We start from the raw sequence: 27,053 nt of genomic DNA, 5'->3' as shown, positions 1-27,053 counted from the left end.
TTTTATAATGGTACGGTTTTGACTGCAACTTGGCCTTCTTATCACAGATCTGCATTGGTCTTTGTTCTGAATTTGCTACACCTACAGTGATTTTCTTATGTGACCCTCTTAAATGTTCAGTTTATTCTACAAGAATTTAGACAGTTTTTAAATATAGAACTTATAGATTTTGAACCTCTGGAGGCCTCAAGTGTTTCATTTAACACATCCAGCAACATGCACTGTCTCCATTGTGACTTGGAGGAGGAATGGGAATTTAGGTGCTGGAGGCTGTTATTCATTGTAGTTAGAGGCAGCTCCCATGTTGAGGCAAAAATCTCTATTTGTCAGTCTGGCTGGTACCAAGCCACACACAACCGGGCCTCATGCCTGTTCTTCAGGACATTCCGAAGCACTTCAGCAAACAAATTACCTTTGAAGTGTAGTCAGTGTTGTACCATAGACAAATATGGATATTTGCATACAATAAGATCCCACAAAAAGCAATAAAAATAAATCAACAGCTGTGTGATGCCAATTGAGGATATATGTTGGCCAAATAATTCCACTTGTTCTCCCTTGAATTGGATTCTTTGGTCATTGGATCTTTTACATTTGGCTGGGAGGACAAACATTAAGACCTTGGCCGGGATTTTCCGGCCCTGTCAGGGGAGGGGGGGGACCCGCCATGGGCAAGGCGGCGCCTCAGCCAGATGCCCACTGATTTGCGGTGGGACCGGAAGATCGTGGCGGTGGGTGGGTGCAGAAAATCCCGCCCCTTAACTAAAAGGCCACACTTCTGACAGTGAATCAAGTCTTTAGTATTCTATTTCAGTGCCAGCCAAGATCATGTGTCCAAGTTTCTAATAATTGGCCTTGAACCTGTGACGTACTAACTCAAAGGCAAATGGTACCAATGAGCCACGGTTAATATCTATCTTTAAAGGTTGCAAGCAAATGTGTGTGATGAAATGGATACAACAAATTATTTGCTGTAGGATGTTTCTACTACTGTTACATCAATAGCCATTCTCACTGCTTGAATTTACTATACCTACTCAAAATTATACTCAAGAGGAGAAAAGGATGTTAATGTCGAACAATTCATTAACTTTTTTGCACCTGTTTCATTGTGTGAAATTGGAGATCTTTCCTTAAGCATGGAACCCATGTACCCTTCATACTGTGGCTGCATAATGTTATGACCAGGATGGGAGGAATGTGTAGTTTGACGAGCCCCACTATCCACAGGTTGCACCATTCATTTAAAATTTTGATTCACTCACCAAAATGGCCAATTGTTTACCTCCGCTACTGTTACCCAGAATAAAAGGGACTTTAACCAGGCTTCTTTCAATAAATAACAAACTTATTAGTTTAGTATAAAACCAGTCTTGTCAAATAGAAAGGCAAAGCTTGTTGGTATGAAATATGAAAGTTTACAAATTAATTTTTCAAGATATCCTAAGTCTCTCTCACTCACACACACCAAAGTAAAAATAATGGAATTCTGCCAAAGGTTAAAAGTCAGTGGTTCAAGGGAAAAGGAAAGATGATGGAGTCCTTGAAATGGCATCCGCATTATGCCGTTGGCCTCTCATCGCTGATCCGCAAAACAATCGATGGCTCTTGCACTGCTTTTCAGGTGGTCTCGAGGAACACTCTCACAGGTACTCAATACCAGCACATAGAGGAATTTAAGAGCAGCTTATATTTACTTCTGGCTGTAGAATGGCTCTGGACTGCAAAAAGGCTGCTGTCTTCCATCATAAGCAACTGGTCCCCCTTCTCAAAGCAAAACCCAAATTCAACTTTTAAACATAGTTCCAGGCATGGCTTCTTTTTTTTCCAGAGCCATAAACTACCTCCCGTGCACAGCCCACCAGGGTCAAGAGGTTTCCAGTTTGTTTACAACTGCTTAATTACTTTTTCTTGTAAATGGATGTCTCTTCCAAGAAAAGCAGTCAGAGTTCTTGCTTCAACCCTTTAAGGAACAGTGTCTTTTCAAACACAAATTCTTCCAGAATGTTCTTAGTCCTTGATGGTGAACCATTTTCTGTGATTAAAATGTTCATCACAATACACATGAGGACCTTCTATGTGGTTCTTTCAATGTCAGAACCACAAGTACAACATGAAGGAATAGCAGAGAGACCAGTGCAACTCTCTGGTGGAATGTCACCGCATGAAGTATCTTGAGCAACCCGATAGCTGAAGAAATGGACTAGTTAGTCCAACTTCCTGTATTTCCTCTGTGTGAACTTTACTCTTCCTCTTAAAATACCTCTGCAATTTCATTTTTGCTTTATTTTCATGAGGTTTTATCTATGTCTCATTAGCCACTTATGATCAAGCATTCCGTTTCTTAATAACCTTTATGCAAAACTCTTGCTTCTTGAAGTAAGATGTGGCGTGCGTACACACAAACACACACACACACACACACACACTTTTTCAGAGGATGGAACCTACCACCCCGACATGTAAATACAATGCCATACTACGTGGTTGACTCTTAATGCCCTTGGTCCTACTAGGAATGGCTAATAAATACTGCCTCGCTAGTTTCATTCATATCTCAAGTGCAAATTTAAAAAATGCGTGAGCACTAGAAGATTTGAATATTAATTGTCCTAACTGCGTATGTATATTTGGTACAAATTATATGCATATTGACTTTACAAACTAATCCAAAGAGTATATTACACAGGGCTAGTACCACATGGCATTGTCCTGTTGAATATTTTGAAATTAGCAGTTTGAAGTATATGGATATAGGAACACTCCTAGTGGAAAGTGTATCAGATAGCTTTGTGTGTTTGGCACCAGTATGATAGATATTTTGTATAATAGGAATTCAAATTCATACACTATCATTCAACTAAACATTTTAATCTCTGTAGTAGGAATTCTGTTTTGTGAAAGAGTCCAACAGAACTTGCAAATTAAGGATGAACATTTTATCCCTTTTTTAAAATCAATGTATCCGTATATAAGAAATTAATTGTTGCTTGAAAGAAATCATTCCTTTAAACTTTTCTCATCGATCCAGCAGGTAAGTGTCCATTAAGTGCATGGCAGCCCACAGAGAATGGCAGAAACCAATCAATAAAACTACATGTACAGTTGCACTTATTGTATAAAAAAGGTTGCTGAAAAGAGAGATAGCTTTTAGTCTTGCACTCATCAGGATGAACACGAGAATGCCAAATTTCAAACAAGCGCAACAATTTATACCACAGGGGAAAAGAGGTGACGATTGGCTGGCAGATCAACTCTGGCTGAGGTGTTACCATAGAGAAAGCAACGGGGAACTAAAGGCCCATCATGCTTCCAGGTAATTCAAAAAAGCACGAGCTTGGAACATATCCCTTTTGTTTGTAGTAAACAGATATCTGCATATGAATGTATGTCACCTGTAGCAAGTGTAAATGAGCCACATTACGAGCTTGACTGATTATCTTAAATTGGTAGTGTAGTTATTGTAGTTCAACAAGTGCTGCCCACTCACAGTCATATCAAACAGAAGACATTGCATTTTGAGTTTTGCAAGCATGGGCTGGTTGAGTATGGTCTGTACTCTGCCTCTTAAGACCAGCCGGAGGAACATTTTGTTTTATTCAGTCAACCAATCATTGAGACGTATGGCCTATCTACCTGGAATTGCACTGGCACTGAAATTCATACACAATGTTGCACAATAGAACATCTTTTTGGACTGATGGCAGCCTTCTATTAGTGGAAAATACTACTCATGTCGGCACTGCATTGTAACAGCATGAAATGGCTTGCTTAATCTGTTCAAAAATTTGAGATACTTTCCCTTTCCAGGGTAATTTGAGGTAGACCTGGCACTTTTCAGGTCAGAAAGTGGTGGCTGTCGGCCCATTTGTGAGTTTGTGTGATTCAAAGTGAACAGTGATCTGATCAGGATAGCCATTTTCTTTCAGGATAACTTTTTCTGCGTTGGGTTTGCAAGGTGAGAAAATGGCACTTGCTGAACAATCCTGAGTGTGCTTATAGCTTCACTAACAACCAATTTAAGATAATCAGTCAAACTCGTAACGTAGCTCATTTACATTTGCCAATTGCGGCATACATTCGTAAGGAGGGACCCGTTTTCTGCAAACAAAAGGAATACATTCAAGTCTTGCGCCTTTTTTGAATTACCCAGAAGCATGGGGAGCCTACAGTTCCCCATTGCTTTCTCAATGGCAAAGCCTTGGCCAATCAGAGTTGGCTTGCCAAGCAATCAGCATCTCTTTTCTCCTGTGGGATAAATTGTTGTGATCGTGAGAAATTTGGCATTCTTGCATTTGCCCTGATTAGTGCAAGAGGAAAAGCTTTGGCAACAATTCATTTTTCAGCAACATTCAAGTTCTATCGTACCAAGCGATTGTGTGAAAAAATATTCTTAGATTTTCCTGCTGGAGGGAAGAGTCTTCCATGTTGAAGTGTGCACTGATTATACTGGATTAAAAAAAATTACTTTGGTTTTTTTTCTGAAATACAAGGTCCCTAACAAATCTTCATATCAAAGCATGCATTTATAGTATTATGTTACGGTCTATGGACCTATATTTTACATGGTCCAAGACTGAACTGAAGGGTTCCTAAGTTCTTCCTTATTAAAGTATTCTCGAGTGATTGTTTTTCATCACAATCCAGAGTAGACAAAAGATTTCATATGACAAATCATCTCAGCATCTAATGCATGCCTGAATAATTGAAAGAGAATGATTTGATTGATGGGTTCTAACAAAATCATACAGAAGAAGACTTGCATTTATACAGCAAGAACATCCTGAGAACTGCACTGGTTCAAAGAAAATACCCATCGCCACCTTCTCAAAAATAAGCAATAAATGTTATATTGCCAAAATCGCCTATAATCCAGAGAATATATGGTAAAAAAGACTTATTGTGTCACACAGAAATATCTCAAACTACTTCACATTCAATTAATTCTTTTTGAAGTTCAGGCAGATGTAGCAATCATTTTGCACACAGCAAGGTCCAGTAAATGATGATTAACATAGCAAGTTATTCTATTTCTCTGGTGTGGATGGAGGGAGGAATGGTGACCAGGTGAATTGTCCCTTATTAATAATGCTGTGGGATCTTAACAACCAACTGAATTGGCAGAATAGACTGCACCTTGGCCATTGTTACATCCAAAGGAGCAAGTCTCACATAGCAAGACTATTAGCAAATCAGCACATCACACACACACACTCACAACCTGACAACAGAGATCAAACGTTTGTAAACATCGTGTAAAACTTGAAATGAGATTACATTCTTGGAAATCAACCATGGTATCCATGATTTTTTTTTAAAATAAATAGTCAATCCCCCAATAGTGTGTCTCACAGTGTTGGGAGGGAGAAAGGGGAGTGAATGCACCTAGTGAGACTATTTGAAAATCAATGAAGTGAGTGTGTTTTGATTGTTCCTTTGGAAATCAATAAGGTGTTTCTTTACCCATTGAACGTGAATAAATTGTTTCACTTGTACAAGTAAATAAATCTCTGCATGAAATATCGAGACCAGGGGTAGAATTTTCCCCCCATCGGGGTGGGAGGGGGGTTGTGCGGGACAGGTGTTGGACCCGATCGGCACCCCTGATCAGGTCCGCGCCTCCATTTTACGTGGGTGGGCCAATTAATGCCCGCCCAGCGTGACGCACGCCCAGAAGCACTGTGCGCCCCCTGTGCGGTTTGGGGTGGGGGGCAGGGTTCCCTGATTCGGGAGTGTGCTCTTTCGCGCATTAAAGGGTGCAGAAATCTCCCTGAGACACAGAGGTGCCTCAGAGAGATAGGTTTTAAGTATTAAAAATTTTAATAAAGAAAAATAAAAAATTTAAGACATGTCCCCTCATGTGACAGTGTCACATGAGCTGGGACATGTCAATGAACTTTAATGAAAAAATTTATTTAATTTATAAACCCTTCATGAAACCTCATCCTGCCCGTGGATGAGGTTCCGTGAAAAATGCAAAGGCCGCCTGGGTTCTTCGCCTGCCCCCCAGCCTTAAGGTTGGACGGGCGGCTTTCTCAATAAGCTTAATTAGTTAATTAATAGCCTTAACAGGCCTTTGACAGTTCAGCTGGCACGCAGCCAACTCAGCTGCACGCCCGGCCGAACTGAAAATCTAAATGACGCGCGGTGACGTCAGAACGCACGCCCAATGTCACTCCGCGTCGGCGAGTGGGCCCCGCCCCCGCTCGCCAAGCCGAAGATTCAGCCCCAGATATTTATTTTAAAGCTCATCTGTGTGGAGTGAGGGCCTTTATAGCAAACGTGTAAATCATAAAACATTAGATCAAGTTGCATCTTTCTTTTTACCAACTTTTATTTATATAGCACCTTTGATGTAGCAAATTGTGTGTGTGTTGGGGCAATAGTGTGGCTACAAGAGCAGGTCAGGGTCTGGGAATTGCCTGCTGACTCCCCAAAGCCTGTCCACCACCTACAAGGCTCCAGTCAGGACCGTGTTGGAATACTCTCCACTTGCCTGGATGAGAGCAGCTCCAACAACACTCCAGAAGCTCAGCTGTATTCTGGACAAACAGTTGCTTGATAGGCACTCTGTGCACCAACTTAAACAGTCGCTCTCTTCACCACCAGTACGCAGTGGCAGCAATGTGTACCATCTACAAGATGTACTGCGCAACTTGCAAAGGTTCCTTTAACAGTACCTTCCAAACCCGTAACCTCTACCGCCTAGAAGGACAAGAGCAACAGACACATGGGAACACCAACACCTGCATGTTCCCATCCAAGTCACACACCATTCTGACTTGGAACTATATCACCATTCCTTCACTGTCGCTGGGTCAAAATCCTGGATCTCCCTTCCTAACAGCACAGTGGGTGTACCTATGCCACATGGATAGCAGTCCTAGAAGGTGACGAGCTACAACCTTCTCAAGGGCGATTAGGGATGGGCAATATATGCTCACGTTTTGCGATAAAGGCCCTCACTCTACACAGATGAGCTTTAAAATAAATATCTGGGGCTGAATCATCGGCTTGGCGAGCGGGGGCGGGGCCCACTCGCCGACGCGGGGTGACATTGGGCGTGTGTCCTGACGTCACCGCGCATCATTTAGATTTTCAGTTCGGCGGGTGTGCAGCTGAGTCAGCTGCGCGCCAGCTGAACTGTCAAAGGCCTGTTAAGGCTATTAATTAATTAATTAAGTCTATTGAGAAAGCAGCCCGTCCAACCTTGACAGCAATGCCTGAAGCGGCGGCTAAGGGCATGGCCCCCAAAAAGGGGCCAAAGAAAACTGCCACTAAGAAACGCGGCAAAGGTGAGAAGAAGCGCAAGAAAAGCAGGATGGAGAGCTACAGCATCTACATCTACAAGGTGCTGAAGCAAGTCCACCCCGACACCGGCATTTCCTCTTCAGCCATGAGTGTCATCAACTCGTTCGTCAACGACATCTTCGAGTGCATCGCCTGCGAGGCTTCCCGCCTGATCCGCTACAGCAAACGGCACACCATCTCTTCCCGGGAGATCCAGACCACCGTCCGCCTCCTGTTACCGGGGGAACTGGCCAAACACGCCGTCTCTGAGGGCACCAAGGCTGTCACTAAATATACCAGCTGCAAATAGAGCTTCTCAACAGATCTATTTAAAATTCAACCTTGACAGCAATGTCAACATCTAATGAAACAGTTTTTTTTTAAAATGCTTTACAGGAGAATTATCAAACAAAATGTGACACCAAGTCACATAAGGGCATATTAGGGCAGATAACCAAAAGCTTGATTAAAGAGATAGGACTTAAGGAGAATGTTAAAGGAAGGGAGAGAGGTATGTTGGTTTTTTGGTTAGATTCCAATTGGAATCAACCCAGTCCACCACTAATTCATTTTAACTCTTGAATTTTGAACGAGACTTTAAACCACAAGATAAGGCGAGACTCCTCAGATAGTGAATTCAAAGAAGTTTTATTTAAAGAAAAGTATCGATTAGTACAGAGCTATAATATAGAATTATGGAATTATAATACAGAATTAGTTAAATCAAAATAAATAAGAATCTTACATCCACCCAATTAAACCTTCTCATAAGTATTATTCTGTCTTCATTCTACATTAAACTAATTTCAAGTACATCACCCAAAAGCACATAAGCATACTCATCTTATCCAAAAGACTTCTACGACTTTCGATGGGTGATCAGTTCCATGAAAATGTGTATCTTTTCCTTCTTTTGGATAAGTATCTTCAGTCAGAATCTGGCTAGCATCTTATCTTCAGGCTGAACATAGCGAGCATCATCTTATTTTCAGTCTAAATACAGCTATCTATATTGTGTCTCTGGAGAGGAGATTTTTAACAATGAGAACTTGTCACCCAATGATTGGCTGACATGTTCTTTAATTTAGCTTAATTGGTCTTAGCCTTTGTGCATAATTAAACTTGATAATAGAACAATGAACAATAGAACTTGATCAATGTGTCTTTTAATCTTATTTCAGACATGTGACTTTATATATTGTATAAATTTGTTTTCTAAGCTTTCTTCTAATTTGATTTAAATAAACTCCTGTAGCCATTTTGTGTCTACACCTACATTTTAACTTAAGATTTGCGAGAAGACTTTATTTCAAACATAAAATTTTTTCAGGAACATACTAATATTAACGTGTAAGTTTAAAGACCAATCTTGTGATAAAGCTACTAATTAATTAATAGCTATGTAATTGTACCTGAAGATCTATCTTAGTTTCTGGGCTAGGGAACACTGTCACGACTCACTGGAGTTAGTGTGCTGCAATAGCAAGCTGTTTCTTCGTTATCGCTGTGTCAAGATCCTGGAACTCCTGCCCTAACAGCAATGTGGGTGTACCTAAACCACTTGGACTGCAGTGGTTCAAGAAGGCAGCTCACCACCACCTTCTCAAGGGCAATTGGGGATGGACAATAAATGCTGGCCTAGCCAGCAACGTCCACATCCCGTGAAAAAATAAGGTACGGATATGGGGTCATTGAATATTTTTAAGGCAGAAGTGTTTAGATTCTTGTTAGGCAAGGGAATCAAAGGTTATTGGGGTTAGATGGGAATGTGGAAATCGAAACACAAGAAGATTAGCTACGATCTTATTGAATGGCAGAGCAGGCTCGAGGGACTGAATAATCTACCCCGGTTTCTATTTCTTCTGTTCTTAATAAAAAAGTAGGATTTGGGTGTTCGTTTTGCACATATCACTAAAAGTTAGTGCACAGGTTTAAATTGATCAAAATGCATCATGGAAAGTTGATAGTTATCTGAAAGAATTTGAAATACAAATGTGAAGAAGGGATGCTTCATTTGTACAGAACTGTGGTCATATCCCATCTAGAGTACTGTTTTCAGACTTAGGAAAGATGTTTTGGTAATACAGCAGTTTCACCAGAATGGTACTGAGGCTAAAAGGGTTAAATGAGGACAGTGTGTATAAACTCTGTTTGTTTTCTCTTGAATTTACAAGGTTGAGGGGTATAATTGAGGTATTTAAAATGCAAAAGCAATTCTCTTGGTTAGATACAGAATAAAACTATGTCTTCTGTTGGGGGAATCCAGAACAAAGGGATGTAATCTTAAAGGTAGGGCTGAGCCATTTAGGAATGAAATGAGGAAGCACATTTCCACACAAAGGGCCATAGAAATCTGGAATTCTCGCATCCAAACTACTGAGGATTCTGGGTAAATTGAAATTTTTAAGACTCAGATCGATAGAGTTTTATTAGGTAAGGGTATCAGGAGATATTGGTCAAAGGTGTATAAATGGAGTTGATGTTGTGGATGCTGGAAGAATTGCAATTTCCAAGACTCCAATCGATTTTTGCTTGATAAGAGTATCAGGGGATGTGGAGCAAAAGCAATATGAAGTTGATGTACAGATTAGTCATGATCTAATTAGACGGCAGAACAGGTTCATAGGTGCTGAGTGGCCAACTCACAATTCTGTGCTTCCAATACACATTTTTTATTTCAAAGCCACCTCAGCAAAAATTGAACTTCGAGCCTTACCTTGTTCTGATGTTTAACACCAAAGTTCTGATTATTTTTCCCAGGAGCTTTTCCTCTGCAGTATTTTTCCATTGGAGTGAGTGGGGCTCAAAAAACCAAGGGCAGTATTTAATGGAAGTGACTGTGGTCTTGCCCGCTGGCTAGAAAGCCAGCAAGAGCTACGTGTTGGTTCTTTCAAGGAAGGCCTGCCATACTAAATGCCACTCAGACACTTAACAGGACAGCGGCCAGCCTTCCCCGGATCAAGGACCCCGGGGTAGATGTCCTGCCCACTGAGAGTGGCAGCGCCACTGGGGAGGTGGTGGCTGCTGCTGGTACAACACCCACTCGAGGCCTAAGATCGTTGCTAGATCCCAGGTCACAGTGAGTGAAGGCGGGAGGAAGGTCTTGGGCTGGGAGTTGCAGGGATTGGGTGGTTCGGCAGCAAGAGCAGGGTGGTGACCCTTAGCAGGTCCCCACTTTACTGATGCCTGGTCCCTCAGTCAGGCATTGAATGAGAGACATGTTGGGAGCCCGCAAGGAGCTCAGCGCGGGTTTGCTTGTCATGCTCCCTGCATGGTGAGCACCCCTCCCACCACTTGGTTAATACCAGCAGTGGAGGGATGAGGTCCTTAAGTGGACATTAATTGCCCACTTAAAGGCCTCTATTGGTGAAGCCAATCCATGGGCCTCCCTGCCATGGACTTAATCAGGGCAGAGGCAGGAAGGCAGCGGGGTCTCCACTCATCACCGTCCCACCTAATTAAATGCCCTCCCACCACCAAGATCGCTTTGGGGGAGGGCATTAAATTCTACCCCCAAGTCTTGAAATTCTCTGAATGAGTGGACTTGCTGTCAATTGTTCAAAATTTCAAATTTTGCATGCTGGCAGCTGTCGCTTTGGTTGTAATTACCAGGCTGGTGGATCAGGATTGGGGGCGGTTGGGCCAGGAAAATAGCAAAATGTGCCCGTCAGGTGATATCCTGTCTTCCCTGGGTTGGGATTGTCAGTGAACTTGGAAACGCCCACAACTGAAGCAGGAAGGCAACTGAAAAACCTAGGGTAATTACAAGGGATTTTGTGCATGGACCCCTACAGGCTGGAGAACCATAGAAAAGTTACAGCACAGAAAGAGACCTTTCAGCCCATTGTGTCTGCGCCGGCTGGAAAAAACACTAGCCGCCCATTTTAATCCCACCTTCCAGCGCCTGGTCTGTAGCCTTGCAGGTCACAGCACTTTAGGTGCAGATCCAGCTGCCTTTTAAATGAGCTGAGGGTTTCTGTCTCCACCACCAAACCAGGCACATGGGTGATACATATTTGATTTAAATTGTTCCCGGGTAAAACTTCAGGAGTGAGGTAAGTATTTGAGGGAGAGGGGAATAGATGGTTACAGTGGTCGATTTGGATGAGAGAAGATGGGAGGAGGCTGGAGTGGAGCATGAACACCTGCATGGGTTGGTTAGGCTGAATGGCCTGTTGCTGTGCCATTTTTCTTACGTAACCCTATGTAACCTCGGGCTTGCCCCAAACCAGCACACCTCCAAAGCTGCACATGAGTGAGAACAAGGGTGATTTTAAAAAAAATTGTGCCAAGACACAGTACTGTGTGCAAGGCCATGTGATGGATTCCAGTGCAGGCTAGTTCCCCTGAGCAGAGGGTGATAAGCCTTGCGTTGCACTTGTTTTTTAAAAATAATCAAATAGCTGGCTAGGTCACTTCAAAGCAGCGCTAACTGCAAAGCAATCAGCATATCGGTCAATCATGCATTCTCTGACTGGAGTCACACGTAGGCTAAGTCTTTCTTTGGGATGTTGATGGTTCAACACCTTCCATTGCCTTTTTGTTTTGGGACAGCTCATAAATTGCAAGACTTAGTGAATACCAGGGTGGTGCCAGAGGACTGGAGAATTTGCAAATGTTATACCTTTGTTCAAAAAAAACGGTGCAAGGATAAACCCAGCAACTACAGGCCTGTCAGTTTAACCTTGTCGGTGGGCAAGCTTTTAGGAACAATTATGTGTAAATGACTATAATTTTTATGAGTATGGAGTCATTACCCAAAAGGGAAAAAACAGTAAAAACTGGGAAATAAGAATACTGGTCCGAACTGGTCTTGTATACCTTAAACTGGAACACCAGTAAAAGCTGGGAAATAAGAGGAAATAACTAGGCCCAAATTGTTTTTTCCTTCTGATTAAGGAAAGACAGCATGCATTTGTTGAAGGCAAATAGTGTTTAACTAACTTGCTTGTGTTTTTTGATGAGGTAACAGAGAGGGTTGATGAGGGCAATATGGTGGTTGTGGTGTACATGGACTTTCAAATGAAATTTATGTGATAAAGTGCCAATTAATCGGCTTGCCAGCAAAGTTGAAGCCCATGGAATAAAAGGGACAGTGGCAGCTTGGATACGAAGTTGGCTGAGCGACAGTAAACAAAAAGTAGTAGTGAACTGATATTTTTCGGACTGGATGAAGGTTTGTAGCAGGGTTCCCCAAGGTTTAATGCTTAGGACCACTGCTTTTCATAATATGTATTGGTCACCCAGACTTTAGTGTACAGCACACAATTACAGAATTTGTGGATAGCACAGAACCTGTGAACTGTGAGGAGGATTGTGATGGACTTCAAGAGGACATGGAGAAGCTGGTGGTATGGGAGGACACACTGCAGATGAAATTTAATGCAGTGAGGTGGGAAATGATACATTTTGTTAGGAAGAATGAGGAGAGGAAATTAAGTGGATGCAGGAGCAGAGAGACTTGGAGGGTATATTTGGAAATATTGTTTAAGGTGGCAGGGAAGGTCGAGAAAGTGGTTTAAAAGGCATATGAGATCCCGGGCTTTATAAAAAGAGGCAGAGAGTACAAAAGCAAGGAAGTTAAGATAAATATTTAAAAATACTGGTTTGGCCTCAGCTGGAATATGTGTCCAATTCTGGGGTCTGCACTTTAGGAAGGATGTGACTTTAGAAAATCTTTGGAGAAGGATTAATGATTTACAAGAATGGTTCCAGGGATGAGTGACATCTGTTATATGGGTAGGTTGGAAGAGCTGGGGTTGCTCCCCTTGGACACGAGAAGGTGAGGGAAGATTTAAGGCCGTGAATGTGCAGTGTGAAGAACTTCCTAAGTGAAATTGACAAGCTGGGAAGGCTTTCATCAGTTACACTGAAGAGCTTCAGCCATGGCCAGGTTGAGGAGCTATTGTGCAAAGTGCTCTTTCAATCAGGAAATAGAGGTGTCAGCTGTGGCTCAGTTCATAGCACCCTCGCCTTTGAATCAGAGGGTTGTGGGTTCATGTCCCACTCCCGGAAACCAAGTACTGTGATTGTACTCGAAATGAGTTGCAATCTGTGGCTGTTGATAACTCGAAAGAGTTTCAATCAGGAAATGCTATCACTGCTTGATGGGCGATTGCCAAATGCTTGGGAGGCACTTCAACTGTTCAGTACTTCAACCATTTTCAGCTGTACTTCCCTGCTGCCAGCCTTCAGAGTGGCATGGGAACGGCTTATGCAGCTCCACCGTCCATCTCTGCTGTGGTTCAAGGTCAGGGGCTTACCACTGCAACATACTCCAGCAATAGAAGCAACACAAGCTGTCTTCTCCTCAGCCACATACCCTTCCTCAGGTCAGAGAATATGGCCACCAAGATCCAGCTTGAAGGAGGCAAGATGTCCAGCACAAGTCTGCACATAGAATCACACAGTGCAGAAGAGGCCCTTCGGCCCATCGAGTCTGCACCGACACGTGAGAAACACCTGACCTACCTACCTAATCCCATTTACCAGCATTTGGCCCGTAGCTTTGAATGTTATGACGTGCCAAGTGCTCATCCAGGTACTTCTTAAAGGGTGTGAGACAAAGGACCAGCCCTCCTGACATGTAATCTCAGGCTGTCATGGCAGGTTGCTGCTGACAACTGGATCCTTGAGGAACACGACCTCTTTCCTAGTGGACCAGATGGGCACACATTTTTTTATGTTCATCCTTGGGACGTGAATGTTGCTGGCAAGGTCAGTACTTTTGTCGTCCCTAATTGCCCTTGAAAATATGTGACGTACTAGGTCATTTCAGAGGGCAGTTAAGAGTCAGCCACATTGCTGTGGGTCTGGAGTCATGTGTCAGCCAGATTGGCAGATTTGCTCCCTCAAAGGGCATTAGTGAACCAGACAGGTTTTCACAACAGTCCAGCTGTTTCATCATCATTATTAACGAGATTAGCATTTTATTCCAGATTTATTAATTAATTGAATTTAAATTCGCTGAGTTGCCGTGGCTGTGAACTCATGTCTCCAGAGCATTTGTCCAGGCCTCTGGGGAACTAGTCCAGTGACATTAAAACTGTGCTACCGTTCTCTTGTCAGTAGCCAAACACGGTGCCTGTCACTGGAGACCCACCTCCCCTGGCTGCCCCCATTCTACATCTCTGCCTGTTAACAAGCTCTTTGCTCCGTTCCCTTAAAGGGAGAGAAAACAGGGAGGTCTAGGTGCTTGTAATGGCTTGTTTTCAGAGGAAGGAAAAACACCAAAAACATAAATAGAGAGAAAGGCAAATAGGCACTCTAATTTGATTTCTTTCCTTTAAAAGTCAGTTGGATTTTGAAAGCATGCAATGCTTCTCTGAGGACAGGAAGGGAGGATAGTTAAGGTATAGGAAAATTAGTTGCGGGTGAGAAGATCACTGGTTTCTTGGCACCCACCCTTGGGGTGGAGGGGGAACTGAGTGAGTGAGAGTGGGGGGGAAATAGATGAAGGGTCAACAGTGAGGTTGACTGACAGCTGATCAAGCCAGAGAAGAATACACGAGGCTACATGGGTAGTTCAAAGAAAATGACTTGGGCTGGTGTTGGGAATGAGGAGCTGGTAGGAAAAGGAGTGAGCTCTGGGAAGGTGAGAAGGTAGGGGATGCGATGCAAGTGAGGGGTAGAGGGGGAAGTAGTGACTAGGGGAGAGAATGGATCACATTTTCTGCGTACCTCCCACCCTAAAAGCAGCCTGCATTATGTGTGGCTCCCCCCCCATGTAACTACATGCTGTCCATTACCTCCCACCCAAAGCAAAGAAGAAAAGTAAAAGGTAGCAGGAGAAAGAAGTCAAAGGTTTTGAGGGGAGGAAGCAACGGAGAAAGAGACTGAAGTGGAAGAAGTGCAGCAGAGAAACAACAACATAAACTTATCAGGGACAGGTGACCATATTTTCTCACTGTCTGCAGTACCAAGATTGATTTAATTATATATTAAGCATAAGTGCATTGAGTGTCACATTGTGTTACAGATGCTTGATGCGCTGCATGTTTCTGAGCTACAAAGTGAAATTAACAGCTGCATTACAATTTTCAAAGGTTGTGTATGAAATTATTTATTCTGACATTCATGGCGATGCCATGGGATACCTACTAGTAATTAATGTAACAGAAGTAGAATGTGTAGTACACATAATCTATGCGTTGCATGACATTTTGTGTCTGACAATTTCGGTAATACTTAATTTTAATTTAAATTTAGTCAAATTTCTGGAAACTAACTGTGTTAAAGTGGAGTACCATGTGCCTTTAAGAGAATGCAAGTGGACTAAACATGTGTCAGTACTGACCAATCAATGTACAGTGGGGGCTGCTGGTTGACTGTAAGTCTAGAGCTAGAGGTGGCTTAGGGAGCACGCAAGGATTTAATGCTCTGCCTTATGTTGCAATAGGCAATTACAGTTTGTTCTTATGTTGGTCTCTCTCCATTATTGATAGTGAACATTAACTAACAAGTGTATATGAAGGCGTGCAATTCGAGTTTACTCAACCAGTAAACTCATAGACTCAAGACATAAAACTGGCAACGAGGACTAAAATTGCAAAATTGAAAGACCCCTGAGTGAGAATCCGCAAGATGGTTGAGCAAAACATTAGAAAGAGAATCTATGCTTAGGTTGTCAAATAGGCGGCAATCGGGGCAGAAAGCAGTGCTGCAGTTTTAAATTTGAGAAGAAAAACAACCCTGCTGAATCGCGATCGCGGGGATCCCTCCGAAACTCGAAAAGAGCACAAAACCCAGCACAGAGAAGCTGACAGCTGCAGAGAGTTGAAAAAGAAACGGTAACCGCTCTTAAAGCGGCAATGCGTTTAAAGAGGTACATGTGAGAAAAATGGCTACGGACAGAAAATGATAAGAGACCCCCTGAGAAAGGGCAACTCTGCGGAAGGCAAAACACAAATCGATCGACGGCAGTCAAGAAAGCTGCGGTAAGCCAAACACCTGAATTCTTCATTAACTGGGAAGCCATTGGAAGCGCAGTCCCCTTGCAGTCATTCACAATGTCACAGTTCAGGCGCGTTGACCCATTCGACCCCATTTCAGATGACTGGTCTCAGTATGTCGAACGCCTAGCATTCTTTTTTTTTACCTCTAACGACGTCACGGGTGAGGAAAAGAAGAGGGCAATTCTTTTGTCCGCATGTGGGAGCAAAATGTACGGGCTGATCCGCAGCCTTACATCACCAAACGCTCCCAGCTCGAAGACTTTCCACGAGTTAATAAAATTTGTACAAAACCACCTGAGACCAAAGCCCACAGTTACCATGCAGTGCTTCAAGTTCAATTCAAGGAATAGGCTTCCAGGGGAGATAATAGCTGACTATACTGCCGTTTTAAAGGCATTAACTGAACATTGCGAATTTGGAATGTCTGTTAGTGATATGCTGAGAGACAGACTAACATGCAGGATTGGAGATGATACTATTGAAAGGCATTTGCTAGCCGAAGCTAATCTAAACTCCAATAAGGCAATAGAATTAGCCACAGCCATGGAGAGTGCTGCTAGAAATTCGGAAGCTATACGAGATGCACAAAATGGTGCTGTCCATCTGTAGGGCGGGACAGACTAGCAACAAAAGGCGCAAAAACATCGGACCCCACAGAAAGGCGGGAAACGCCTCCTATGTACAGATCAGTAAAAAAACAGCAGTACCACAGTGAAAACCCACAAAATGAATGAGCAAAATGGGTAAATTGGCCAAGGCTCCTGCAAAGTCAAGGGGTCTCCTCAACATGCAATGCAAGTACAATATTCACCTGCATCCAGGCATCCAGCGGGCGATCAACAATTCATTTCAAGGCGGCGCTGCAGAGATAGGCTGAGACAGCATTTTAAAGACACAGGGAGAAATCATGAAATGTGTCTCATTGAATAACCAGAAGAAATAGAATCAGACATCCATTTATTATATAACCTGAAAGTGGGTAGAACGGAGCCAATCCAAGTAGTCATTATAGTCAATGGACAATCCATTAAGATGGAATGTGATACTGGAGCGTTGATGTCCATCATTGGAGAACATACATTCAGATACATGAATAAAGGAACCCATCCTTTAAGATTGGAAGTGTTAGACAGTAAACTGAAAAAAGACACGGGTGAAGAAATAAGACTGAAAGGTGCAGTATGAGGAACAGTCTGCAAAATTACCCCCTATTTGTAATGTCAGGCAGGGGACTGGGTTTCCTCGGCAGGAACTGGCTGGGAGAGATAAACCTGGCGGGCCGCTAAGTTCCCAATTAGAAACCAGAAGCGTACTGCAGAAAAAAATAAGTGCGCGAAGACTCGACAGGAGAAGCCCGTGGAAGTGTTGCATCAGGACAGAGTTCAAGCTGAAGTCAGCATCCTTCAAAAAGAAAAGGAAAACCTATCAAAAGACTTTTGTGTGCTACAAAATTCATTCGACTCCCAATTTGTGTCACTGAAAAGATGTGAAGAAGAAAAGGAAGAATTAAACCTGTCTCTGGCTGAGATAAGGAACGAATTAGCTGAGAAGGGGCAACGATATGAAATTCTCCAGAAACTATAAATGAGAATAGGAAACAATAGAAAGAGATGAAGCAGCAGCTGTGTAAAAGCCCTGAAATTTTAAATCTTGAGGGCCCTGAGTTCTCAGAAGAGCTGTCGGAAAACCCAACTATTGAGCTCACTCACGTTCAGCTCGCCCCCGAGTGTAGTCCAGCCAATAGCAAAATTAAAAGGAAGACTGAGCTATGGATCAGTGCTACCAAGAAAAGGACACACAGGAAGAAAAAGAGGAATCATTGACAACCCTCAAAGAAAAAAAAATGTTTTCTCCCTTGTGTTGCTTTGTGCTTGTTGCCCTTTTATCTGTTTCAGCTTGGAGGGAAGGGGCAGCAGGAGTGAATGTGACCACATCCGGAAGATGGTGAAATCAGCCATTAAGGAACCTAGTGGACAACTGTTCCCTGAAAAGGAGGTCTCGGAAAAACCAGCCGAGGTTGTTGAACAGTGATGCTCAACATGCCTGAGAAAGCCTCCGGAGAAACTGAATTTGTAAATAGTTATTAGCGTAAATAGTTCACATGCTATTAAGTTTGTCAACTGTATTTTTTAAGTAAAGGGGGACGAATGTGGTAAAGGAGAGTACCATGTACCTTTAAGAGAATGCAAATGGACTAACTATGTGACAGTACTGACCAATCAATGTACGGTGCGGGCTACTAGCTAACTGTAAGTCTAGAGCTGGAGATGGTTGTGGGATCATGCAAGGATTTAGTGCTCTGCCCTCTGTTGCAATAAACAATCACAGTTTGTTCTTATGTCGGTCTGTCTCCAGTATTGATAGCGAGCATCAACTAACAAATGTATATGAAGGCGTGCATTTCGAGTTTACTCGACTAGTGAACTCTCAGACTCAAGACATAAAACTAACATGAAAGGTTGTTAGATGATTTGGACTGAATGCTCTCTGCTGTCCAGCCGGCACCCGTGCATCTGCAGGCGAAGATTAACTCTCACAAAGCAGCAATGGCAGACCCCAATCGCATCACTAAGATTTGTGAATGCCTGCTGCATAGTTTTTCAGAAGCACCCCAGCACAGCATGTAATGTTTTATGTGGTACTAAAAGAAAGAATGCATTCCAGGATAATCAAGAGCCAACGTTCCCTAATTTCCCATAACTACTAAGATGCCACCAAGCGCTTTTTTTTGGGCACTGAAACACTTACCTGTCTGGATTTGCCTTAACAGGGCTGCTGTATGCCATTTTCTACGAAGATACCTGTGACTGCATTGCACCAAAAGGTGCCAACTATCACCAGCTAAATTTGTGATTAAGTGCACACTGCATTATTAACAGTTATAACGCAACTACTTCTGTTTTATGGACAACTGATCTGTATATGTTTAATAAAAATAATAGTGCCAGCTTGTATTGTTGTGTAATGCTAATGGATCCTGACATATCTCAGGTTGTCAGAATGAGATGTCCAAAATGGCTGTCTAAGTAAAATGTTCCTTTCTTGATTAGTTGTTTGTTGAAGGTCAGAATACAAATGAATTCCATTCAACACTTCGGTCCCATTTTTAACATTCACTCTATGTACACAGCCAGGTGTAGAAATAAAATTAAAACAGCATGGAAGGAAGAAATGAAACCTCACAGATGTCAATTCTTTTAATATTACAATGCAAGTAATAAAGTAACTGTACAGTGCTGCGCAAAAAACCCCTGAGGACGCAATGTATAATTTACAAGTGTGCATGCAGCTGGAACTGAGAATTTATGGGCAAACAGTGGCAGTGAACCAAAAGAGATGTGACTGGCTCCAGCAGGCAGCTATGGAATGAGCTGTTTTTGTTCAGCTTCTGTGATATTAGCGGACTATTTTCAGGATGTGTTAGATTACAATAAAGAGGACCACTGCAATGATTGTCACTTCAGAGAAACATTGACCTGGATATCACTTTTGCTTTGTTTTTACCTTAAAGTGTGTTTTGTGTCAGGGATGATTGAAGGTGATTTTAAAATCCCAGAGTTGTGTTAAGGGGAAGATGTGTCATTTATCTTCCGTAGAGAAATGGAACCTTTGTACAATTTATTGGGGTTTATTTTCTGTTAAGGGGCAGTAATTTATATTGGACATTAATTGGAGGTAACTTTGTCCACTCTGCTAAATTTACTTCTGTGAATATGTGTTTCAAATGCACATTAAGGCATAGATATGATATTAAAATACTTCAATATCAACAGCAGGCGTATGCCTGAGAGACATTCCAAATTTCTTGCTACCTGCAAGCCTGAGGTGTCCCTTGCAAATGTCACTGATGCCACATGCTATCCATAGAGCGGAAGGCTCTTGATGCATGCCACTGCCCAATGGGGAGGTAAATATTTTCATTTATCCAGTGCATTTCATGCAAGGATGCAAGTGACTTGGAACTCAGTTAATGCTCAGGAAGGATTCTCCATTTTATGGTGAATCTGTAAGATTGGAAACGCCATTTGAAACATTTTGTCCTTTCTGATTTATTTCACCTTAGTTTTATTTATTTATAAACATTATTCTGTGTAACATTCTGAAGCCCACTAATCCCCTCAAAAATATTACAAACTAGGTTGATATCTGCTTCAGTTGTTTGGTTGACATATTATAGTGAAGAATGTGTGAAATCTTACAGTACCGGCCACCCCTTGAGTTGGTGCTGTTTTTGCTTAAAAAGGGTCAAAGATGAGTTCATGGACATTGTTCTGCATATTGTTGTGCTATTACAATGTATGGTACTCAGTTGCTTTTCAATTGAGCACAGACATTGCTTTCAATATGATATGATGAAAATGAAAATTGTTGCCACAGCTGCTCTCTGATTATAATTCTATAAACTAGAAGCATTGTTGTCTTCACAAACCTCAGTGTCCTCCAAACATTGCGCAGCTACTCAACCTATTATGTCTATAATGGCCTTATCAATGAGAGTAAAGGCTATTCTCTGTTTTGGGCCACTGCAATTCCAGTCATTGCAGTGCTTGTTGAAGTCTATTTTCATCTCCATTGTTTCTGATGGCATTTCATACGTAGAGGTACAACAGAGTATATATTGCTAGCTGTAGGTGAAAAAGCAGTGGGTCCACTTGAATAGTCAGTTCAATATGTTCACAAGGATAATTAGTGAATAATCTTCCTCAGCTGCTAATGAGCAGGTCTGCCTTTTCTAGTCCATTGAATAGTTCTGAAATATTCTCATTACGTCTCCTGTTTTACTTCAGGCAAGATACTAGTTACATTCTGGTTAACAGTACTCTTTTGTGAAACTGCTCAAGCAAAGCTTGGCCGACACCTACAACCGCCTTACATAGGCATTTTTATGAATGCAAGACAGTTGGTACTTGTAACCGTATTTAGCAGTGTTAGATAATTAGCCGTTATCCTCATTATTTCTGAGCATGCCAGTTTTAGAGATTTAGTTGACCTCCTGCACGGGACCAGAGGAACTAAGTCCACATCCATGAGTAAGTCTAAGTCTCCGTGATTGTCTCCCTAACCTCTCGGCTCTTCCTTGGGTCAGAAGAGCAGCCATCACTTTGAAGACATTTCTTTATCCCTTTTGTAATTCGCAATAATCTGATGGGTCTTATTAGTAAAGCAGGCCTTCTGCAATTTATTCCCTCCACTTTGAATGTTCCATAACTGAATTGATGAATTGAGCCTTATTTCTGGCACTTGTATGCCTATTAACGGGGCTAATATGTGGCTTAGCAACATTATGGCAGTTCATTTTTGATTTGCTGCTAAATTGCATAATAATTGTAATGTGTTCTAACTTTCAAGAATGAACTATGATTAACCTGTGCATTCTTGCAAGTGTGCTAACATTCTCATTGAACACAGTGTATGCTAAGTGTAATTTAACCTCCAATATAGCTTTCCTTCTATCCCCAGATGATTGCAATGAAATTCTGGTTTCTTCCACAAAAGCATGTAATTTGTTGAGCTAGAACCATGTTATTTTACAACATAGAAGACCATTTGGCTCTGAAGCTCTTTGTTAAAGCAATCCAAAATGTATTCGACTCCTCCCCTCTATCCATATCCCTGTATCTTCTTCTGCTTCAAATATTTCCCTTAAACGATACAATGGGATCTGCTTCAACCACTTCCGTTGCAAAAAATCCATGTTACAACTACTATTTGCATAATGGGTGTCCCCGGCCCAACCATCTTCAGCTGCTTCATCACCGACCTTGCTTCCATCATAAGGTCAGAAGTGGGGATGTTCGCTGATGATTGCACAACGTTCAGCACCATTCTCTACTCCTCAGATACTGAAGCAGTCCATGTCAAATGCAGCAAAACTGGGACAATATCCAGGCTTGGGTTGACAAGTGGCAAGCAACATTCGTGCCACACAAGTGCCAGACAATGTCCATCTCTAACAAGAGAGAATATAACCATTACCTCTTGACATTCTATGGCATTACCATCACTGAATCCCCCCACTATCAACATCCTGGGGGTTATCATTGACTAGAAACTGAACTGGACTAGCCATATAAATACTGTGACTACAACAGCAGGTCAGAGGCTAGAAATCTTGTGGCTAGCGACTCACCTTCTGACTCCCCAAAGTCTGTCCACCATCAACAAGGCACAAGTCAGTAGTGTGATGGAATACTCTCCACTTGCCTGGATGAGTGCAGCTCCAACAACACACAAAAAGCTTGACACCATCCAGGACAAAGCCGCACCTTTGATTGGCACCCCATTCACAAACATTTACTCCCTCCATCACCGACGCACAGTGATGCACAAGATGCACCGAAGGAACTCACCAAGGCTCCTTCGACAGGACCTTCCAAACCCACGACCGCTACCATCTAGAAGGACAAGGGCAGTAGATGTATGAGAACACCACCACCTGGAAGTTCCTCTCCAAGCTACAGAGCACCCTGACTTGGAAATATTTTGCCGTTCCTTCACTGTTATTGGGTCACAATCCTGGAACTCCCTCCCTAACAGCTCTGTGAGTGTACCTACACCACATGGACTGCTGCGGTTCAAGAAGGCAGCTCACCACCATCTTCTCAAGGGCAGTTAGGGATGGGCAATAAATGCTGGCCTAGCCAGCGACGCCCACATCCCATGAATAAATAAAGAAAAGTCTTCTCTCTCTCACTCTCTTAGTGACAATTTCAGATGATGACCCATTGTTACTATTCCTCATCAAATTTTTCAGAGCTTTAAAGACCTCTATTTAATCTCCTTAGCTTTTTTCCCATTTTTTTTCTCACTGGCTCAAGTGTGGATTAATAATGTTATTGTTAAGAAATATAGATTAGGAAAGATTCCCAGGAAATCAACCAATTCAAACACTGAAATTGGGACTTGATTACCTCATCACTCTGTTTATTTTTGCTAAGTCTCCCTAGCTGTCATGTTTTTTTTTGACCCTCTGAACATGAGTGATATATATTATTTATAACATAATATGGCTTTTTTTGATTGAGGACCTTCCTGTCTCATTTACATAATTGTGCCTTCTTGGATCATGACTTCTCTACCTAACCCCACGCCTTCAAGGGATCCACGGGAAATGTCTGGGCAGTGTGAAAGGGATTAAGACCTGATGTAATTTGTCTCTTTCTCTCTTGCTTTGCACTCATGAAGTAAGGATTTCTATAGTGCAAAGGAAAAGGAAATTCCTTACCTCTACTTAGCAAGCAATTCTTGAAACCGCTGTGATTCAGGTCAGTTGCTCAGCATGGAGAGTAACAGGAGAAGGGACAAGTACTCCAGCATTGACGCTGTCAAGAAATGCAAGAATAGTTAATATTAGGCGAGGAACGAGGTAAAGGGAAGAAGAAAAAATTAAAAAAGAAGAGTGCTGTTGGGAAGGGAATGGGAATCAGGTGTTGCAGTGGATTATAACTGTCCTTTAGGTGGAGTGACTGGATTCAAATAACGTGCAGGCGAAGAGAATGAGGGTTAGATCTGTTTTGATGCTGATGAGGATGGTTTTGATCTGGAAACAGTTCCTGGTCGGCTGTACAGCTTAGAGGTGTTTTTGAGGTCATAGTTCGTAATGGCACAGAAAAAATACATATTGTATACCGAGGCCCAAATCTTCCGATCAGCGTTTGGTCTGACATGGATCAGACAGAAAACTACCACTTACCTAGATAGGAATTTTCTGGCCAAACTTCTGATCCATGAAGCAGAAGAGCTCCCTCAGCACAGGAATCCACAGAGAGAGTAGTGAAGAGAATCAGCGTAGAAGCCATGCCCCTTTTTTATGTTACTGGCTATTTGTATTCTGGTATGTGCTTAAAGGTTCCAAAGCTTTTCAATGTGTTAGCAAAGGAGCGTATGAGTGAATGGGTGATTGTGTAAGTGGTTAGGTGGGTGAGGTAAGTGGGTAGTGTGGCAGGTGGGTAAGGTGTAGGGTGGCAGATAGGTAGGTTGGTGAGTGGGTAGGTCAGGGAGGGTAATTTGGGAGTCAGGGAGGGTGGTCAGAGGGAGGTCAAGGGGGAGTCAGGGGTGTCAGTGTGAGAGACTGGGGGTGTCAGTTCTGTAGTTACCAGGAGTTAGACTAGGATTTTTCTGTCTAACATTTCCTAGGTAACCATCCAGCTAAGTAAGTCAAAATTGTCCAAAATATGACTCTAACTCAAAGTCGGAGACTTTTTCGGAGGGCCCCAGAGAAAAGGGGAATTGCCCATTGGAAGTTCAAGGTTTCTGACCCCTGACACAGATGCTGCCAGATGTGCTGAGCATTTCCAACCCTTCCCATTTCTATCGAAGCAAAGATAACCCCTTTTGCCAGCCCTCTAAAAATCAATCAGACTTCCTGTGAGCCTCTCATTCCCCTTCAACTAGAAACCCAGAAGCAATTGCTTGAGATCTGGTTTGGCACATTAAGCATGAATTTCAAAAAAAAGTTAAGGTATGAAGAAAACAGAAACAAGAGAAATGTCAAATCAATAAATCAATAATTTTTTAAAATGAGTAAAATGGCCATTATAAAGTGCCAAGCTGGAGAGCTAACTGATAAAACCTTTCTAGCCTTTTCGCTTAAGAAGCGGAGCTAGAGAGAGAAAGACGAGGCCCCAAGTCCTGGCCAATGGGAAAGGGGGAGAGGACCGGGGCTGAGCTAAGGAACTGGAATTTAATTAACACCGACCTTGCGCTTGCCACTACTGGCGCAAACTCCGAGCTGGTCTCAGTGGAATTCATACAAAAGTGGGGTTTGGAAGCGGGTTGCCTTTCAGCCTGGGTTTTCCTCCTCACCCAACCTAGTGTGAGGATAGTTTTAGGGGAGTGACGATGAGGAGACGATGTGTGTATGCGTCCCCATGCTGAGCAGCCCACACGTGCATGTGGCTGGCTCACCCCATGTCTCGGAGTTTGTTCTTACACGCACACACACACACACACACTTTGCAGCTTTCATGAACAAGCCCAAACTTCTGAAATTTCTCTTCCTAACTCTGCCTCTGCCTCCCCATCCTTCATAATATCCTGGTGAATCCTCAACGCAGCTTTTCTGTTCTTTTTATACTTGAGGATGCTTAAAACTACCCAGTCCATGTCTTGCCACAGTCTTTCACAACCACATTCACTCACTCACCCCGGGGGAGAATTTTCTCCCTGTTGGGCGGGCTGGGTGGGAGTGGCGTGGGCGGGCACGCACCTGATCGCTGTCCGCGATTGGCTGCTCGCCACCATTTTATGTGGGTGGGCCAATTAAGGCACGGAGTTGCCTCAGGGAGATTAAGTTGGTAATGAAAAATTGAAATAAAGACAAACAATTATTCAGGCATGTCCCCTCAGCGTCACATGAGCTGGGACATGTCAATGAATTTTAATAAAAATTTTTATTACAATTAAAAACCCTTCATGAAACCTCATCCCGCCTATGGATGAGGTTCCATGAAAAATGTGAAGGCTGCCTGCCCGCCAACCTTAAGGTTGGATGGGCAGCCCTGTTAACTATTTTAATTGCTATCTAAAAGCCTTTGACAGTTCTGCGGGCGTGTAGCCAACTCCGGTGCACGTCCACCGAACTGAAGATCTGAATGACGCCAGGACGCGCGCCCCATGTCACCCCGAGTTATTTTATGCATCGGCGAGAGGGGGCCCGCCCCAGCACGCCGACCAAAAGATTCAGGCCCTAGGCATGGAAGCTGTGGAGATTTTCTCGCTGAGGAAGAGTTTGGGACGGCTGTGAAGATGACATGATGGACTTCCTCCCCACCCTGTTTAACACTCCAGCTGCCTCGGGTCTCTCTGTTGCTGCAACTGCTGTTTCTGCTGGCCTCGCTGGCCCTCTCCGCCATCTTGACTCCTGTAGTCCATTATTGGGTTGGCGCCTGCACGGGAGAGTGAGAGTGGGCCAAGGTTGGACTACATCACCCAGATGGCACCCTAGCTGTCAAAACAAATGGCCGCATGGACTCGGGCTCTTGCTGCAATAACCGCTTATACTACAGAACTTTGCCCTAGGTTGGAGTGCCCACTGCATGCTTGTGTGCGAGCACATTGAGGCACAACACAGCCACTTGAGAAAGGGCGCGGTGGTGCCCAATCCCAGGCCTTCTAAAGGCACGGGCCCCAGTAATTAGCACCATGTGCATCCCCCTTTCCTGGGCTTGGAGTGTTCCCTTGTCCTTTTAGGTGGTTGAGTTCACAGGTTTTGAAGGTATTGTCGAGGAGCCTTGGTGAGCAGTGCATCTTGTTTATAGCACACACTGCTGCCACTGTGCAGTGATGGTGGAGGGAATGAATATTTAAGGTGGCCAGTGGGGTGCCGATGAATTGGGTTGCTTTGTCGTAGATGATGTCGAGCTTCTTGAGTATTGTTGGAGCCACACCCATCCAGGCAAGTAGAGATTATTCCAGACTCTTGATTTGTGCCTTGTAGATGGTAGATAGACTATTGAGAGTCAGAAGATGAATTAATTCCCACAGAATTCTCAGCATCTGATCTGCTCTTGTAGCCATTGTATTTATATGGCTAGTCCAGTTAAGTTTCTGGTCAGTGGTAACCCCGAGGATGTTGATGGTGGGGGAATTCAGCGATGGTAATGCTATTGAATGTCAAGGGTAGATGGTTAGATGCTCTCTTGTTGGAGACCCCCATTGCCTGGCATTTGTATAGCGTGCATGTTTCTTGCCACTTACCAGCCCAAGCCTGAATGTTGTCCAGGTCTTGCTGCATATGTACACGTTAAGTCACTTTATGCCAGAAGAAACCAGGACTGGCATGCACTTTGCACACACTACCCATTTCTC

At 43.0% G+C, this 27,053-nt stretch overlaps 2 protein-coding genes across 4 annotated transcripts in view; both read left to right on the top strand.

The window, feature by feature from the left end:
• ttc28 (tetratricopeptide repeat domain 28) overlaps positions 1 to 27,053 on the top strand; it is a 761,973-nt gene that overhangs the window by 524,417 nt on the left and 210,503 nt on the right. The window lies entirely within an intron of this gene.
• LOC144687137 (histone H2B 7-like) lies at positions 7,220 to 7,600 on the top strand. The gene has a single exon (XM_078552887.1). The coding sequence runs from the start codon at positions 7,220 to 7,222 to the stop codon at positions 7,598 to 7,600; it is 381 nt and encodes a 126-aa protein (XP_078409013.1).

This window comes from Cetorhinus maximus, chromosome 12 (assembly GCF_964194155.1).
Source record: "Cetorhinus maximus chromosome 12, sCetMax3.hap1.1, whole genome shotgun sequence".
NCBI classification, from domain to species: domain Eukaryota; kingdom Metazoa; phylum Chordata; class Chondrichthyes; order Lamniformes; family Cetorhinidae; genus Cetorhinus; species Cetorhinus maximus.
Note: the sequence above shows the minus strand (reverse complement) of the source record. Positions and strands in the feature narration are given on the sequence as shown.